Source organism: Gossypium hirsutum, chromosome D07 (genome assembly GCF_007990345.1).
Source record: "Gossypium hirsutum isolate 1008001.06 chromosome D07, Gossypium_hirsutum_v2.1, whole genome shotgun sequence".
Lineage (NCBI taxonomy): Eukaryota > Viridiplantae > Streptophyta > Magnoliopsida > Malvales > Malvaceae > Gossypium > Gossypium hirsutum.
In genome coordinates this window covers 7,927,763-7,946,876 of record NC_053443.1, presented here as the reverse complement: position 1 = coordinate 7,946,876, position 19,114 = coordinate 7,927,763, and the positions used below count along the sequence as shown (strand labels likewise).

At 31.2% G+C, this 19,114-nt stretch overlaps 2 protein-coding genes across 5 annotated transcripts; both read left to right on the top strand.

The window, feature by feature from the left end:
* The first annotated feature begins 3,181 nt into the window (after positions 1 to 3,181).
* On the top strand, positions 3,182 to 7,754 carry LOC107953522 (phosphoinositide phospholipase C 5). 4 transcript variants are annotated; one of them, XR_001699245.2, is made up of 5 exons: positions 3,182 to 3,722; positions 4,066 to 4,350; positions 4,775 to 5,010; positions 5,392 to 5,442; positions 7,341 to 7,754. XR_001699245.2 is itself a non-coding variant. In XM_016888850.2 (4 exons), exons 2-4 carry the CDS (start codon positions 4,714 to 4,716, stop codon positions 7,353 to 7,355), a joined length of 363 nt encoding a protein of 120 aa, XP_016744339.1. In that variant the 5' UTR covers positions 3,184 to 3,722; positions 4,066 to 4,713; the 3' UTR covers positions 7,356 to 7,754. The 4 variants fall into 4 exon arrangements, 2 of the variants coding, with proteins under 2 accessions (XP_016744339.1, XP_040953259.1); XM_016888850.2 differs by having other exon boundaries at positions 3,184 to 3,722; positions 4,066 to 5,010; XR_005916042.1 differs by having other exon boundaries at positions 3,207 to 3,722; positions 4,775 to 5,442.
* Positions 7,755 to 16,075: 8,321 nt separating this feature from the next.
* On the top strand, positions 16,076 to 18,551 carry LOC107953524 (zinc finger CCCH domain-containing protein 14). Its single transcript, XM_016888851.2, has 4 exons — positions 16,076 to 16,299; positions 16,423 to 16,511; positions 16,728 to 16,788; positions 17,507 to 18,551. Exons 1-4 carry the CDS (start codon positions 16,091 to 16,093, stop codon positions 18,258 to 18,260), a joined length of 1,113 nt encoding a protein of 370 aa, XP_016744340.1. The 5' UTR covers positions 16,076 to 16,090; the 3' UTR covers positions 18,261 to 18,551.
* The last annotated feature ends 563 nt before the right edge of the window (positions 18,552 to 19,114 follow it).

Genomic DNA, 19,114 nt, shown 5'->3' with positions numbered 1-19,114 from the left:
TGATGAGCATGTTTTGAATTGACAAATAACTTGGTTCAGGTATATTCTTGGGTAGGAATTTTGCTTTCAATTGGTAGTCTTGAACATGCCTTAGGTTCACTAAGTTTGAAAGTGTTGTGGTATGCATTTCTTATGTCTTAAACTTGATTTTAAAATTATTGATAATTTCAAGTTATTTATTTGAGTTAGTCTAAACTGCTTCAGCAGCATATCATGAAGTGTGCTTTTAAGTTAACAAACAGTCTTGGACCCTTTTAATTCATCATCAATCTTTAATGAACTCTATAGTTCATATATTGAAGCTTCAACTCCTTTTCTTGAAATCTTTTTATCACAAATTCTTCTTTTCGATTTCAATTATTTGGATTTAGTGATTGGGACTTGACGGAAATTGAATCGTTTTCATCATGGGCTTGAAATTGGATCGAGTCGTTCATATAATCTTTTTACTTATATTTATTATATTTAAAATATGCCTACTCACTATGTTTCAAAAAATTAGATTATTTTTTTAAATATAGTACATAATGATTTGATTCCTAAATTAATAAATCTAAAGTTAAAATATTGAGTTATGCAAACTATGTAAATTTGAAATGAATACAAAACAATTCAAATAATTATTAATGTGACAGAAAAAGAAATAAAACAAATAAATAAACATACCAAAAATTATGTAAAATGAATTATTTACGTTTAAAGAATTATATAGATTTATAATACTTTATGCGTAAAAAATAATGAGAAAACACGCCAAATTTTAAAAAGTAAATCATTATATAAATTATGCAAAAAAAAAAAAAGTTAAGACATAACATCAACAAACAAATTATGCTGTAAATGAAATCATAGTAATAAACTATACAAAACATGGTATACACACAAAAAAATAACATGAATATGATTCACATACATGTTCAAACTTCGATTAAAATTGAATTAACCGGTCAAACTGATCTAATTCAGTTAATTGATGTAATTCGGTCGGAGGTCGGTTAAAGGCTTTTTGAAATTTCGATTAACTGTTAATTTGGTTTGAAATCGGGCAATTAATTAAATTAACCGAACTTAAGAATTAACATTATATATTATATGTATTAGGCTATTATTAGTTCGGTTAATTCAGTCAAATGAGCATTATAAATTTATTTTTTATATGTTTTATACTTATTTTAACAAAAAAAATATAAATTTTGGTTAATTCGATTAGCCGACCAAATTAATCGAAATATTTAGGTTCGGTTAATTTATTTTTAAAAAAATTCGGTTCAATTAACGTTTAAAGAATTAAAAAGTTCGATTAACTGTTTGAATACCCCTATATATCACGACTAATATAAAAGCATAATATAAATGTATATATAAATTCATAATATAATTTTAGTGTATAAAAATATTTATAATATATTTTAAATGCACAAAAAAGCTGAAACGTTATATAAAAAGAAATACATATCTAAATGACGTGCTTTTTTCCCTTTTTGTAACTTCATCTTGATAAAAAAATTACAGTGTATTTAACATAACATATTACCACTACACCAAAACAGGCTTTTAGCGGTACTTTTAGTGGCGTTTGGACAAAAAACGCCGCTAAAAATCGAGCATTAGCGGCGCTTTACATAAAACGCCGCTAAAGATCGAGCATTAGCGGCGCTTTCAGAAAAGCGCCGCTAAAAATGAGCATTAGTGACGTTTTTTGAAAAAACACCGCTAAAAATCTAAGTCCAACAGCATCGTTTTTGACCTTTCGGGGCTTTAGCGGCGTTTTTTAAAAAGCGTCGCTGATGCTCAGATCTTTAGCGGCATTTTTGAAAAAGCGCCGCTAGTGCTCGATCTTTAGCGGCGCTTTTTCAAAAACGCCGCTAATGCTCGGGCTTTTAGCGGCCTTTTTAGAAAAGCGCCGCAAAAATATTTTATCTTTCTATTTACTATTTAATTTGTTTATTTGTATTAATTAAAATTCAATTTATTTTAATTGAATATTTGTTAAAAATGGAAAAATTAAAATACTATTATTTAAAATAAGTTTAAAATTTTTTGGGTACATGACTGATTAATTTTTAATTTATATATTAAATAATTTCATATATAATTGTAAAAGATACGATAGTATTAATTTTAAAATATTTAATTAATTATCATTATAGTTTAGGGTTTAATATATATGATTTAGGGTATATGGTTTAAGGTATATGGTTAATTTAGGATTTAAGGCTGGTTTAGGAGTTACAATTTTAAGGTTTATAGATTATGAAATTAGGGATTATGGATTAGGGATTTTGGTTCAAGGGTTGTGATTTAGGAGTTAGGGGTTAGTGGTTAGGGGTTAGAGATTAAGAGTTAGTGATTTAGGGTTTATGAATTCGATGTTAGGTTAGGGTTTAAGGTTTAGATTAATTAGCATGTTTTAATTTATATTAAATAAGGTTTAGGGGTTAGGGGTTAGGGATTTGGGTTAGAGTTTAGGGTTTAGATTAATTAGTGTTTTTTAATTTATATATTAAATAAGGTTTAGGGGTTAGGGGTTAGAGGTTAGAGGTTAAGAGTTAGTGATTTAAGGTTTAAAGATTTGGGGTCGGGTTAGGGTTTAAGGTTTAGATTAATTAGTATTTTTTAATTTATATATTAATTAAGTTTTTATATAATTGTAAAAGAGGGGTTAGGGGTTTAGGGTTTAGATTAACTTTATGATTATAGTTTAAATTATTTAAGAGATAATAGATAAACTTTATATATATTAAATGGTTTAGGATTTAAGGTTTACTTGAGATTTATTAAATAATAAAATTTTATACAATCTTTTATATTTAAAATATTTAATCTAAACAATTAATTGATATATTTAAATATTAAATTATAAAAAATTGATAAAAAAAGTAATAGATGGATACGGATAAATAACTATCTATTTTGGATAGGACCAAATTAGAACAAATAAAAATGAAATACAAAAACAAAAAATTATAATTTTATCTAATTCTTTTAAATTTAAAAAATTATTTATTTAAAATTTATTTGAAAGATATAATCATTTAATATAAAAATTGTAAGAAATAGAGCGTTAGCGGCGTTTTTTAAAAAAAGAACAATAGTGGCCTTTTTCTTGCAAACGCCAGTAATATTTTTACAAAATGACGTCGTTTTGTGTTTATATATTTTTTTTATCCCAAAATTCCAAATGAATTATATTTTTCCCCCTTCTTTTTCCCAAAATCGATTCCCTTTATTTTCCCCCCAATTTCTCCCCTACCCCGATTCCCTTTTATCTTTCCCCTCAATTTCCCCAAATTGGCAGCCCTCTGCATCTCCTCAAAGGGTACAGATCCATGGAGACCTTACAAGAGTTTTTCAACCAAATCCAAACCCTAAACTGCGTCTCTCCCAATTTCTTCTTCACTTTGAGGTTTTCTTGCAAGAGTTTATAGAGAGGTGAGACCAAGTAATTTTGGGTTACAACAGAGAAACCAAAGTAACGAAAAAGGTGGATATAGATGGGATCTTGGGTAACCGAGATTCGAAGCTAGGCAAACCAAGCATACCCAGGAGACGAAAATGGGTTAAAAGAAGAGAAACATGGCTGGTTATACTTGGTGTCATCCTCTATGCCGTTTACATGTTAAGCATTTTCGACATCTACTTCAAGACCCCCATTGTTCATGGCATGGATCTTGTCTCCCCTCGCTTCTCTCCTTCTGCTAAACGCCTTGTTCTTCTTGTTGGTAAACCCACCTTTCTTCTCTTTTAGGGTTCAACCCCTTGATTTTGTTGAATAGGATTGATAGTGAAAAATGGCTTGTTGAGTTTGATGCGAATCTGACGATTCAGCTAAATAGAAACAAAGAACCTTTTGGGTATGTTAGTTATTTACTTATTTTAGCTTTATATTAAAAGGCTAAGTTTTTTATATGAAAAATGGAGAACTCAATGATGGGCTGTTCATGATTATTGTGGTGCATCTACAGTTTAATGTTTGAAACATTTCATTTCCTGAAATGATTACTCATTTTTAATGTTTAGTGTAATTACTAATTTCTACGTCTTGGTAAAACCATATCATTGCAGTGGATGGTTTACGTGCTGATAAATTTTTCGAGCCAGATTTGGAAGGGAATTTCAGAGCACCCTTTTTAAGAAATGTGATTAAGAATCAATCAAGGTCGCTGGGGAGTATCTCATGTTCGGCCTCCAACGGAGTCAAGGCCTGGACATGTTGCTATAATTGCTCGATTATAAGGACTGGTATGCCAAATTTATTCTGGATTATTTAGACGCCCACGTGGAATGTATTTCAGTGCAAAGGATAAAGGAGAGATGATGTCTATGATATATAATTGGCCTGCTCAAAAGGTAAGTTTGTGCATGTTATGAATTATTGCTTACTGCACATTTTGAGTATATGTCTGTGAATCATTGCAAGATGGCGGTAGCTAATACCTATATAACATTTTGAGTTTCCTCAACTCCTAACAGCTCTTTGATATTCGCTTGCAAAATTTTAAAAACCATGAATGATTTTGTGAATTACAAATTTTAAAATTTTCTCTCTTAGAAAAAATATTAAAATTAAAATAACTAATAACTTAAACATTCAGAAAAACATGATTTCTCTCTCTCTCAAGTAATCACCTCTAGATTATGGAATAAAAGTTAAGAAAGGAAACAAAAGTAATTAATGCTAATTTCGATAACACATATAAAGAAGTTATTTACATGCAAAATAACATTAAAAAGAAAAAACTCATTGAGGCGGCACCACCACCGGATGTTATAGTTGCATTCGAGAAGTACGCCGAAGGTGGGCCTCAAATGACGGCGGAGCAGTTGCATAGGTTCTTGATGGATGCGCAGGGGCAAGGCGGTGCGAAGGTCTCCGACGCGGAGGAGATTCTGCTGCAGGGTCTGCAGAAACGACACCATATGGTGAAGTTCAGAAAACACGCACTGACCCTCGATGATTTCCATCATTACTTGTTTTCTGCAAATCTAAATCTACCAATTGATAATAAGGTGACCCGTTTCTTATTTTCGATGATTTGGTTTTTTGCATCTGTCCTATTTTGTTATTTATTTTTTTCATTATTTTTATGTTCTTTTAGATAAGCTTTTTTTTTCATTATTTAATTCTTTTTGCATTTGTTGATTATAATTTCATTGTTATAATCGGTGTTTTGCATTTTGTTGGATGCATATGGCATTTGAACAATTTGTTGGATAATTTTTATTTTTTGCAATTTTCTTTGGCTTGTTACTGCAAATCAAATAGATTCTTTTTATAGGCAGGCAGTGGTAGAAATTCAAGTGTTGTGCATTGGTATTAAGTACTATGTTTGGTGTTTCAATTTTCTATATTTTCGGATTGGTTGACACCAATCACTTGGATACATGCAGGCTTCTTTGGCGTTTACAAGCCTGGTCATTGCAGCTATTCCTACACTGTTTGTAAGTGTTCTGACATCATATTTGTAACTTTGTCGTAGTTTTTATATGCTAATTAACAGTGATGAGTTAGTTCAAGGTTGTTCATGGGGATTTTGTCGCATGCCTACTATATACTTGATATTTTAAACTACCCCTTATGCGATAATTAGGAAGTCTATGTCAGCCTTAATCAAATAAAGGAATGCTTCAGTTGAGATAAAATTGAGCAAAGGTTTTCAGATTCGATACAATGGTTAGGTCTAGTTTGCATTTACAATAAATATCGTTTGGTTGCACGATTTGTATCCTATTTCTGACTGATTTTTTTCCCTCATCATTTTGTTTGCATTGTCTATCCAACCAGCACTTGTTTATGTTATTTATGGTGAATAATTTCTATTTGGGTTGAGGGTATATTGTTTAGACATATAGGCTGCTGAATATGCTGAAATACCTTGGTTAATTCAAAATGTGATTATTTGTTCTTTTATGGGTCGCTAGTTAATACTTTAACCTTAACATACTTTGAATGTTCAAAGTAACGATGTTTAGTTGTCTTCCTGTTCATGGCTGTTGTATTTGTATAGTTCTTCCAGATAATGTTGAATAAATTTAGTGACATCAAGAACTGGTCATTTTGATATAAGCTGGCTGCAAGTTTATGCCTTTGTATGTGTTCCAGTAAAAATTGGACAAAAATGTATGACCCGATTCATTACTGCTCTATAAAATGACAAAATAATATTTACAATTTTACAAAATATAAAATTATAACTTAGTTTTCTAACAATATTTTGTAAATACAAAATATAAAATGTATGACCCGATTCAATAATGTAGAAATTTGGTTGGTAGATTTTTTACAATTTTTCAGTTAGATATATGCTAATGTATTTCCAAGTAACTTTCTCTAATATTTAATGACAAAAATGGAAGCAATATCGTTAGATATATGCTATTTTTGCCTTTGAAGCCTAACATGTGATCACAAATATCTAATCCAAAGATTTTGATATCTATTCTTCCACTTCTTGGATTTTCTCATTTTTTATTCGATTTATTACTTTAAAAATATAAGAGATGTGATGAAATGCATTTTGTAGTTGTCCTTGTTTATAAAAGTTTGTAATGCCTTATACATGTTGGAAGGGATTAGGTTAATTCTCACATGCTTGTTATAGTCAAGTACCTTTTTCATTCTCTTCTTAATTTGACACCCATCTCTTAATATGTTAATCATAAATGGTGATTGTAAATTGTGTGAAGTTCAAATTACTAATTAGTAATTGGCATTTGTATGTGAACTGTCCTTTCGGATCTGCACTTTATTGTATGTTTAAATATTATAGACGTTCAAATTACTAATTAGTAATTGGCCTTAGTATGTTCAAATTACTATAGACGTCAGGTGGTCATATTCATTTTCTTTATTAAAATTTTCTTTATTTTGTTTTTCCAGTATTTTTCCTCTTTATTTTGATTTTAATTTTTTTTTCATATTTGAAGAATCTTCGATTGTTTTCTATATACTCATTTCTTGATCGGAGTTTGGCTTTAATTTATGCCAGTTTGAATGTCCCAGCAGTACTATGGCTTGTGGTTTTTCATAATTTTATTGTTATAACTCTTCTTCTAATTTCTTTAAAAAATAAAAGAAATGTATAGTATATTTTAGTCGCTGATATTTTGTTTGAAAATTTATCTAATCTCCTTTGTACTTAAGTTTCTTTACTATGTTGCTATGTTTTATCTGGTACTCAATAAAAACCCTAGATAGTTGGCTATGAATTTTCCTGCTTTTTTTTTTCTCAGCATCTAAAAGTATAGTTCTTTTTTTTTATCATTTATTTTAAGTGAACGATTGTAGTAGAAGATCTCATGGGAACTTAGTTTAATTGATGAATGCTACTGTGGTATAGCAACAGAAATTGTGAGAGCGAAGGAGGGGGAAAGAAGATGAAAGCAAAAAGGGAACTTGGTGATAGTGTAGACGGGGAACGGGACTTAAAATGGCAGAGGGTTGTGGATTCACCATCTTCACCTCTTGAAGAGTCACTTGTGCCTTATAATGATGATGAAGATGATGAAAGGAGAGCATTGAATCACATAGGCAGCAGAGAAGAAGATGGTCACAGAGTTGAAAGTGAAGAAGAAGATGATGAAGATGAAGATGATCCATATCCCTGAAGTTGATTACTGTACATTATGAACTTGTGCATTTTTTTTTTTTGCAATCAATTAGTTGCACTATTTGAACTTGTAATTTTGCAATTTAAATATTAACATGATTTTTCAATATTTTGATTCAAAAATTCATTTATTATATGATTAAATATTATCTTTTTGACTAAAAGTAGATATTTAATACTAATTAATTTTTTATATCAATATGTTTGATTTTAATATTTAATAGTACTTTTAGCGGCGTTTGTAATCAAAGTGTCGCTAAAGGTCTTGTGCTATAGCGGCGTTTGTGGAAAAAACGTCGTTATAGGTTTGGGTCTTTAGCGGCACTTGAGAAAATTGCCGCTAAAGGTCTTGGTCTTTAGTGGCGTTTGTGGGAAAAGCGTCGCTAAAGGTCCTGGTTTTTAGCGGCGTTTTTGGGAAAAGTGTCGCTAAAGGTCCTGGTCTCTAGCGGCGTTTGTGGGAAAAGCGCCGCTAAAGGTCCTGGTCTCTAGCGGCGTTTGTTTCTAAAAACGCTGCTAAAGTTAACGACGCGGTCTTTAGCGGCGTTTTGTCCGGCGCTTCTCAAAGCGCCGCTAAAAGCCTGTTTTGGTGTAGTATACCGTATTTATACCTCAAAACTAATCCTTCACAAACATTAAATTTAGATGTGAGATTATTAAATTTATAATTTTTTTTACATTATTAAACTTGTTGGAAACCTCATATTAAATACAACATAAAACTAGGAGATTAAATTTCTTTTAATTTTAAAGGTAAATTAAATTCTCTAAAACAAACCATTATAAATTATATAAATAAACTATCTCAATAATTGTTTAATTGAATTCATATGATAAAATCAAGGTGTAATAAAAATGATTTTTTTTAGTTAACAAATTTTGTTAAACATTTTTAATTTTAAATTTAAGTTAATCCAACCAAACACATTAATTTTATATTCTAATCAGATAAATTAAATAGTGTAATCTTATATTCTTGTAATCTTATTACGAAACGTAATTTAAGATTCAAAGAGCCAAACACGGGAGAGCTTCAATTCTTGCTTAGATATGTGGTTTTATGCAAAGTTTTCATGACTGGACCAGTGGTTGAACTGGCCAGGCCATCGGTTCACCAGTCCGAACGAATTGATTAAATAAATTATTAAAATTTTATAAAAAATAAAAACTACTAAAAATAACTTTAATTGTTAGTTTAATTCGTTTGTATTGATTCACAATTCAACCGATCTAAAACTTTATTCCGGACAAATACTCCAACTGATTATCAATCTAACCAATCCAATTCAAATAACTATAGTTTTATGTTGGGGTGTATGGAATTTGCACAAGACTTTACTCCACAATGGAGTGGTGCCTGACTTTGCTATGGTCAGGTCTTAGTGTGATGAATATCTGTATCAATATAATACAAGATGGTGTTGCCTACCTCATATTCACTATCATATATATAATTTAAAAGAAAAAAAATTGTCAATTGACACAACTATTCGGTTGTGTACTTTACTTTAAACCCTAAAAACCTAGAGATAATATTTTTAAAAAGCATTACTTTTGATCCAACCAAAATTTTTATACAACAGAAACAGTAGTGGTGCTTTGATGGGTAATAGAGCTGTGTTAGGAGGAACCTTACAGTGCGTTTGGTTCGCTGTATTGGATTAGAGGTGTATTAGCAAATCAACTGTCTGGTTGAATGTAATGGAATAGAGACGTAATAGTAATCTTGTGTTTGGTTGAATGGAATAGAGGTGTAATAACATAATAGAAAAAACTAAAATGACTAGAATACCCTTAGCATAAATTTGTTTTGGTAAATGATTATTGTTATTGTTATTTAAATTTTAATAGGATTATTATTATCAATAATAAATAATTTAATCATATTTAAACATAATTTTTATTAAATATATTTTAATTAAAATATATAATTTAATAAAATTCTTAATAATTAATATCCTTATATTAATTTACTCAAATCATAATATATGATACTGTAAAATATAAATTAACATAATTATTATTAAATATATTTTAATTAAAATATATAATTTAATAAAATTCTTAATAATTCATATTCTTATATTAATTTAGTCAAATCATAATATATGATACTGTAAAATATAAATTAACATAATTATTATTAAATATATTTTAATTAAAATATATAATTTAATAAAATTCTTAATAATTCATATTCTTATATTAATTTACTCAAATCATAATATATGATACTGTAAAATATAAATTAACATAATTATTATTAAATATATTTTAATTAAAATATATAATTTAATAAAATTCTTAATAATTCATATTCTTATATAATTTACTCAAATCATAATATATGATACTATAATTAATATTAAATATATTTTAATTAAAATATATGATTAAATACAATTTAAAATAATTATTATTAAATATAATTTCATAAAATGTTCTTATGAATTTACTAAAATCAATATATAACTTGAGAATTATATTCTGCATAAACATAATTAACTTATACTAAGAAAAAGTTAGATGAAAATGAAATTGTACATCATAATCCATATGTTATATAGTTTTACAACATCAAAAAGTTTGAACATTGATATTTAATGGTGAGAAAGAAATCTTCTAACCCATTCCAATCGGGCAACAGAAGGTAAACTGAAGAAAACGATCATTTGAGTTGGATGATCGGGAATTTTACTCAAAGCATCATACCGCTGATCGTCGGTTAAACCTTCAATTGACCATAAGGCTGAATATAAATTTGAAGCTTTCTCTTCCATCTTTTCTTCTGACTTCTGCTGAACTACCACCTCGGAGGCAATACTCATACTGATTTTATCGCCAACGGCCTGGATTTTTCCCCCAACAAGGTGGCAGCCTCCTCAAATGAAGAATACACATTATCACGAGCATCAGATTTCTTCTTTCTCTTGTTTGAAGATGAGGAACCCCCTTGGTCTCTATCTTCTCGCGAATCTGTACCAGAAACATCCATGTCGTCTAAAGAGATGTCAGCTTCGCAGTCATAGAATGTGTTTCTCTCTTCATTCATATCTGTAGTACGTTCATCCTCAGCATGTATTTCTTCAAGAATATCAGCAGCTGTTTGAGCGTCTTTCCCAGTCGCCCGATCTCTTGCGTATATCGCAGTAAGCTGGTTGTAGTAAGGGAAAGAACGATGTCTGAACTGAGAGGCTTCTTTGTGACTCTAAAAAAAAATGAGGAAATCATATTAGTTATAAGTTTTGTAAAAAACAAATAAATACTTGAAATACATTTTACCTTTACATATGATTCCCAAACTGCATCTTCAGCAACAACGAGCTGCCTATGCTCGTCCCAACCAAAACCACTGTTGTTTTGGCCATTAAGCATGTCGTAGACGACTGACCATTCCCTTTTTAGGCACCTAATCCGAGATTCAATATTTGGTTTCGCCTTCACATTGCTCTTGGTAAAGCCTTTTCTAGCTTGTTCAAATAACCGGCTTTGAACCCAGTATCAGCATTAAATGTTCCTACATTGTGCAAATCCACCATGCAAGAAACCAAGGCTGTATCCTCCTCTGGAACCCATTTTCTTTTGCTTCCTCGAGAAGCTTGAGAAGAAGCACCCGTTGGTGGAACACCTGACATATTGTTCTTAAGAAAAAAAAAACAAATTAACATTATTTACTATTTTGAATATCATTTAATTGTTGGGTGAACAGTTTATAATATTATATCGGTAGTTCAATACTAAATTTAAATTTATAACACATGCTGAATGAAAAGATAATTACATTATAATTCAACAAAGTTTAGTACAATACAGAATTTTAATCAAAGGCCACCAAAGTTTCATAAAGTAGATACATAAAATAACATCAACAAATCAATTCAAACTGAATTTGTCCCTAAACCTAACTAATTTCTAGATGCTTGCCATTCATCGAACATTTGGTTGGCTAGTTCCATCCTCCAAGTTTCCCAAGCATCCGATGGATGAATATTTGTGATATTTGGTTCATCGTCATCCGCCACATTAGTAGGTAATCCTTCTCCCACCTCCGCTTCAATGGGATCAATACTCATATGGGTTCGAATAAAATTATGGAGCAAACAACATGCAATAATAATTCTATTGTGCACCCTTACAGGATAAAACGATGGACTCCTAAGTATTCCCCATCTAAGTTTTAATAAGCCAAAGCATCTTTCAATGACATTACGTGCTGAGGCATGTTTCATATTAAAAAACTCTTGCGGAGAACTTGGCTGATAACCCTGACGCCACTCGTTCAGATGATATCGCTGTCCTCTAAATGGTGCAAGAAATCCCTCACAATTTGTGTATCTAGCATCAACTAGATAATAACAACCTATAAAATAAATTGGCTAAAAATGATTAATTCAGCAAACAAAGTTTGATCTTAATGAATAATTCAAATTCCTCTAAGTATACACTGTACCATGAGGAACTTTTAGTCCATGTCTTTTACTAATGGCATCTCGAAGCACCCGTCCATCGGCAACTGAACCTTCCCAACCAGGAAGAACATAAACAAATTGCATCTCAGGTGTACAAACACCTAGCATATTTGTTGCTATGTCACCTTTTCGGGTTCGATATCTAGGTTTTTCAACTGTTGGCACCCTAATTTTTATGTGGGTTCCATCAAGAGCACCTAAGCAATTCTATATCACATGATATAAAACCTTGTGTTAGAATACTAATTTAAACCTAAGTCAACTAAATGTTGTACAAGCTATATATAAAACTCAGTTTTCCACCTTGTGTCAGAAGAATCAGCTGTAATTGGCTCCGACTTTTTAAATAAGACATCTTGTAAGCGTATGACAGCATTTAAAACACTATGAAATGCTCTGCTTACAGTTTCCCCGGACCTTCTAAAGTGATGCTTGATAACTCGATTTTTCAGGTGATGGGAGATGATATGTAAAAACATTGCTACTTGCTCATCAACAAGCATGAACCTTGACGACTTCAATCCCCCTATCGATTCTAACATCTCACATAGTTTAAAAAAGGCAGTTCTATTCATCCTAACTTGTTCAATACAAGTCTCGTCACTAGCATATACAAGCCTCTTCACATAATCCCGTTTTGCATAAAAATCTAAGGTATAGGACCTAATCTTTGGTCTATAAGTCTGTAGGCTAAGGCTGGCACCCATTCTAAACAAGAACCAAATCGCAATTCTACATATTTCCAAATAGAATGTCAATACAAGACCAATTCTTTTACGCCTCACACTTTGTGCAATTAAAGGCAGACGAGCCATTACTGCAACATATTAAAATTAGAACACACTATCAATAAATTGAAGTTGCAATTACACATTATCAAATAAAAATAAACAATACAAATTTAGAACACACGAAGCAAAATAGTATCTACTAAATGATATCGTTGCAACTTTAATTTCATTTCTTTATGAATCACCCAAACAATAAGATAATTATAAAGCATGTATAATTGACCTAAAATTAATTGTTGGTGTATGTATAATTGACCTAAAATTACTTGTTGGTTTAATTTTATCTACCCTAAAAAACATTGTTGGTCTATGTATAATTGTTGGTGTATGTATAATTGACCAAAAAACAACTTCACTCACAATTCACAAGAAACTCGATACTAAAAACACTAACAAAAGTAATTTAACCATGCATATAATCTTTTAATTTTATGTTTATTTGAAATATATATGATAAATTTTATTAATTAATATAAAAATATAATTCTGTCCACATAAAATTATATCAACATTAATACTTAACAAACAGGTTTCATGTTTATTGTTAATTTCAAATTATTAATATTAAAGATAAAAATTATAATAATTACAGTTATATTTATGTTATTAATAATGTTCTCATTATTAGTATCATAATAATTATAATTTAATTCAACATCGAATTTATATTAAATTACCTGTAGTATTTTAAATAATTACTATTTAATTAGTGTTAAAATTATATACAAATTAAAAAAATTAACATTATATATATAGATGTATTAGCAATCATTTCATTCAAGAATCATTTAAATAATCATGGGAAAATAAGGCGCAATAATTTTTTCTCTATCTTCTTAACCTTTGCCGTATGAAGATATTTTTGATAGATTAGGTCACAAGCCCAAATTTTTGGTTTAATTATTCTTTCGTCTCTATATTTTTTACACATTTAAAATTTAATTTCTTTATTTATAATTTTAAAAATTTAATCCTTTTACTTTGTTAAATTGGATTAAGTGACATTTTTAACTTAAAAATGCTCTCATGACAAATATTATACAAGTGAAAGACCAGATAAGCAAATAAGATTGTTAAATATGAATAAAAATAATAATTGAATGGAGTATTTATTTTTTAAACTCGTTAAATTATTTGACTAAAAATAATAATCGAAAAATAATTTAAATACCAATGTAAAAAAAATTAGAGACAAAAGTAAACGAAATGAATATGGTTTGAGAGATAGTGACGTAAACCATAATAAAAAAGACAGCAATTAATCACATTCAATTAGCTTACTTTGGTCGGTGAAATGTCATATAAAGAAAAATATAATGATAATTTAGCTTTGGTAAATAGATTACAAACTTTCACCCTAAAACATCATGAAGGGCATGAAAATTAATTAAAAGGAAAGGTATTTTAATGAAATTAATTTATTATAAACAGAGTGGTCCTGCAAGTAACTCCCAAACAGCATTTGATTTCCATTTTCATATTCTATTGACTAACAAATCAAGAACAAATAAAGTTCCAGTTTCATATTCTACTGACTAACAAATCAAGAACAAGTTCCAGCAGACAATCAAAACAACTGCCACAACAGTTTCATCTTCTATTCACTAACAAACTAAAATAACATTTTCCAGCAGACTATCAAAACAATGTCAAGAACAAACCAACAAAATCTTTATCGCCTATAAACTCTTCAAACATGAATTTGTGATGTACAAGTACTTTAACTTACCTACAAGATTGAAATCATAAGGTCTCTGATATCTATGTAACTGACCATGTGTATGTATAATTATTTTAGAAAAAATGGAATACATGAAAGACATTGAAGTACCAGTATCAGTATCTTCACACATATATCCAAAGCCAGACTACACAAATTGCATCTAACAGCTTCTAGTTTCTATGATCTGCACTCAGCATGAAATTCAATATTCTTAACATTATAAATTCTTTTGAACATTCGTTATCATCTAACATTTTCATCTTACCTATTTTTGCTACTTTCAGAGGACCAAATTAAAAAACGACTCAGTTCAGGCACTTAAACAAACAAACAAAAGAAGAAATCTCATTCGGTTTTGGAGATAAAAAAAGGACTCGAAAATTACAACAGAACAAACAAAAATCGAAGATTAGCAGAGAAGAGAGAACAACTTCGAACGCTGGGAACCACTTCAAAGTTATCGAAATTCGATCAAACAAACTTCATAATTTGGCTATAAAAAAACCATCCATCATCAAAATAAATAAATTCAAAAGCGAAGGTTAGCAGAGAAGAGAGAACAATTTCAAAGGATCATCTGTTAAGCCTAATCCGACTATTGTTTTCAAAGGATTGTCGGTCCTATGCTGATGAAAAGACATACATGCATAATTTTCCCTACAATATCCATAACAACAATAATAGCAAATCAACAGCATGCATTTCTTAAGCCTAACCAACAACAGAAAACACATTTCAATCGCACATGCAATACAAACAGAATAACTATGGAAAACTAACCTATTAGCAAATCGGGGCACAATGAAGAAGAACCTGAAAAAAGCAAAAGGGGAAACCGATTAGATAAAAATAATAGATCATATTTACCTCGAAAGTTTTGGTTTTCATCTACAATAGAAAAGGATATTAATCTATCGGGAAACATAGGCTAACCGATGACGCAAATCGGCAGAAACTGTGAGCAAATCGGCCGAAATAGAAAAGAAAAGAATCGGGGGAGCAAATCGGCAGAAAATAAAAGCAATGAAACAAGGAAGCAATTTGGATGAAGGTGGAAAACAGAAGAGAAACAAAGGGGATCGATTAGGGGTAAAAGAGGGAGGGTTTAGGGTAGCGTCCTCTAATCTGGGCAGAAGGGGGGAATAGAAATCGGTGCTTTTCACCGATTAGGAAAGTAACGGGATACACCCGTATTAACAATACACTGAACTAAACGGCGGATTAGAGAGGTATTAGGTAGGGCCCACCGATCTACGCCAATACACCAAACCAAGCAAGCTCTTAGTTGCAGCGCATGGATTTAGACAATTTGTATATAAAGGCTAAAGTGGTTGTTTATGGCCTGAGATGAGTATTTGAGAGTTGGGTTCATTTGAAAAGTGGTTCCAATTTAAAATTTAGCTTATAGTTTGGGGTGTCTAGAAAATTAAGCCAAGAAAGTTAGCCTGGTTTGGACCCAATCGAAGTTGAATTAGAATTAGAGCCCATAAGAACTAGAAAATGGCTAAAAGATTCTTTCTGACGGAAAACAAAATCCAGCCATTTAGATTTTGGCTGCGAATTATCATCAGCCCTAACTTGGCTATTAAATATCACTATCTTTTAACCTTTTTTCCCACTCTCTTTGCCTTTTGGTTCTCTTCCTCTTCCTCTTCCTCTTCCTCTTCCTCTTCCTCTTCTTCACCCAAAAACCCCCGCCCGAAGCTAGGGTTACTCTTCTTCTTCGTTCTCTCTCTGGGTTTTTTACATTCCTCTTTCTTGGGGCATTTTAGGGTTCTTGAAATTTTTGCACTCATTTAATTTTTTTATTGTTTTCTTTGGATCTGGATCAGTGAAAGAAGTTCTCTAATGGATACTCGTAAAAGGGGAAGACGTGAAGCTGGGTTCAATGCTAATGGCGGCATCAAGAAATCTAAACCAGGTTTGTCCTTTTTTTTTCCTCTCTAAAATTGAAATATATGGTCTTTGTTCCTGTTAATATTTACAAGCTTGTTTAAGTGTTAATATAGAAGTGATTAATTACATAATTTTTAGTAATAAAATGAAGAATTAAACACGTTGAATTTTTGGGGGATAATTTCGATATAAAAAAAAGTTGTAACTGAGAAAAAGTAATTAATTAATGGTTGTGCAACAGAATTGGAATCTTTATCAACTGGTGTAGGAAGCAAATCGAAGCCTTGCACCAAGTTTTTCAGGTTAAAATTCTTATACCCGCACCTAAATAAATATTGCACTTAAATTCTGTTTCTATAATTTATTTCTAAAAATTTGAACTTTATAGTTAGCTAAAAACTTGTGATTTTGCTAATCAAATGTGGGTATTATTGAGTTATTACAGGTGCAATTACTGTTGTTTGATCATTAATCAAGCTAATGGTTAACAGAGATTGGCTTCATTAATAACCAATTTTGCTGGAGTTAGTTGGTGAAAAAAAGGCAAATTAGATCAAAGATGTACCATTTGCTATATAAACTGTTCCTAAGATTGAATTAACTGGTAAAATTTTCAAATATCGGTACGGTTATTGAGTCCCTTGGTAAGTTTAGCTGTTATATAAATCAAAGTCTGATGAAAAATTCAGGTATGATGTGTTCTTTTTTGTGAAAATTATGTCATTAGACACCTTTAAGTTCTTCCCATCATTGGAATTTGCTCGTGTTGATATAAATAGTTTTCGTGTTTGATATTGTTTTACTCAAGTATGACTTGGGACTATAAGTATCGCTGTTATGCTTTTGTGCTAGATATTTGTTGTGTGCTAGCACTAGCTAGGCTTCTGTTCTATTGGAATGTCTAGGTTTTCTGATGTTTTCAGTTCAGAATAGGCATCTTATACGAGTGAAACAATTGTATTTAGCTGATGTTATGGACTCGTCTAAGTTTGATCTGATCCCAAGTTGTTTTGATTGCAGTACTGCTGGTTGTCAATTTGGTGAGAGCTGCCATTTCCTGCACTATGTTCCTGGAGGTTACAATGCAGTGTCCCAGATGATGAACCTTGCACCAGCTGTTCAACCAGCTTCTAGAAACGTGGCAGCGACAGCTGCAATACCTCATGGATCTGCCTCTGCGGTCAAAACTCGGTTATGCAACAAATTTAGTAGTCCCGAAGGTTGTAAGTTTGGTGATAAATGTCATTTTGCACATGGAGAGTGGGAACTTGGCACACCTATTGCTCCATCTCTTGATGATCCCCGTTCCATGGCACCTCTTCCTGGCCGCATGGGCAGTCGGATGGAACCACCACCCCCATCAGGTCCTGCTGCTACATTTGGTGCTTCAGCAACTGCGAAAATTAGTGTGGATGCTTCCCTTGCAGGAGCCATTATTGGGAAAGGTGGTGTGCACTCCAAGCAGATATGTCGTCAAACAGGTGCAAATCTATCTATTCGGGAACATGAGTCAGATCCATCACTTAGGAACATCGAGCTCGAAGGATCATTTGAGCAAATTAAAGAAGCCAGTGCAATGGTTAGAGAACTAATCAGCAGCCTGGGTCCAGTACCGGGTCCGGCCAAAACAGCTGGTGCACATGGTGGTCAAGGGCATCCGGGAAGCAACTACAAAACGAAGTTGTGCGACAATTTTGCAAAGGGAAGTTGCACTTTCGGAGAAAGATGTCACTTTGCACACGGTGCAGCCGAGTTGCGGAAGTCGGTAGTGTGAAGGCTAAACAAATGCATTCCAAGTAGTTAATAGCGTTGAGATATTATGCAGTCTTGTATGAGTTAGAGCCTTGTTTAACATTCTAGCCGTGCTATACTATCTAGTTGAAGTGCATGTCTTGAGTTTTTTACTTTTACCATTTTAGTCCCTTACTTCATAAGTTTTCTTTTTGATTGGTAGGGCTAATAATCAAATTAACTCCTTAGACGCATTACTGATAATTCCATTTGATTTAGGGATGCTTGATTTGGGTGTTACTTTATCTTATACAAAGTTTACTTTTTACTTGTAGTTCTTTCGTACTCTTACATCGGAAGAGGTTTAAGCGTGCTTGAACTAATGTTTTCTTAATTATTGTCAATTGAATTAAGTCTTAAACAGCGAGTATTACTTTGCCTTGCCTAATATTACATTTAGTTTAGTGACTTTCTTTGAGTTAGAATTCGGTAGTATGGGAAAAATCTGAATGTCAGGGTGAATTATGTAGATGGTCATAATAAATTTAGACTTTAACTTTTATTTACTCATAATTTTAATAGTCTCAATTTTATCTTAATTCTAAAAAACTCAAAATGGTATTTCTGTTAAGTCAATAACAAAAAACGATAGCTTCATTACAGACGTAACGGAAAATGGTTAGTGGTGAAAGTTGAATGACTGAATTGAAATCTGAATGACTGTTTTGTCAGCTACCCCAAAGTTGAGTAACTGTTGGTGTAATTTATTCTAAATTTTGTTAGTATCATAATTATAATTGAAATTATAAATATGAAGCAAACAATATAGTATACACGAATAGAGAATATTTATATGGCACTACATAAAAAGTTATTATTTTAAGTGTTTTACTATAT

Bases quoted from the DNA above. Each gene is read 5' to 3' on its own strand.
- LOC107953524 (XM_016888851.2), top strand. From the start codon at position 16,091: ATGGCTAAAAGATTCTTTCTGACGGAAAACAAAATCCAGCCATTTAGA. The intron at 16,512-16,727 runs GTTTGTCCTTTT...GTTGTGCAACAG, and splicing joins CATCAAGAAATCTAAACCAG to AATTGGAATCTTTATCAACT. The intron at 16,789-17,506 runs GTTAAAATTCTT...TTTTGATTGCAG, and splicing joins CCTTGCACCAAGTTTTTCAG to TACTGCTGGTTGTCAATTTG.
- LOC107953522 (XM_041097325.1), top strand. From the start codon at position 5,327: ATGTTTGGTGTTTCAATTTTCTATATTTTCGGATTGGTTGACACCAAT. The intron at 5,443-7,340 runs GTAAGTGTTCTG...ACTGTGGTATAG, and splicing joins CAGCTATTCCTACACTGTTT to CAACAGAAATTGTGAGAGCG.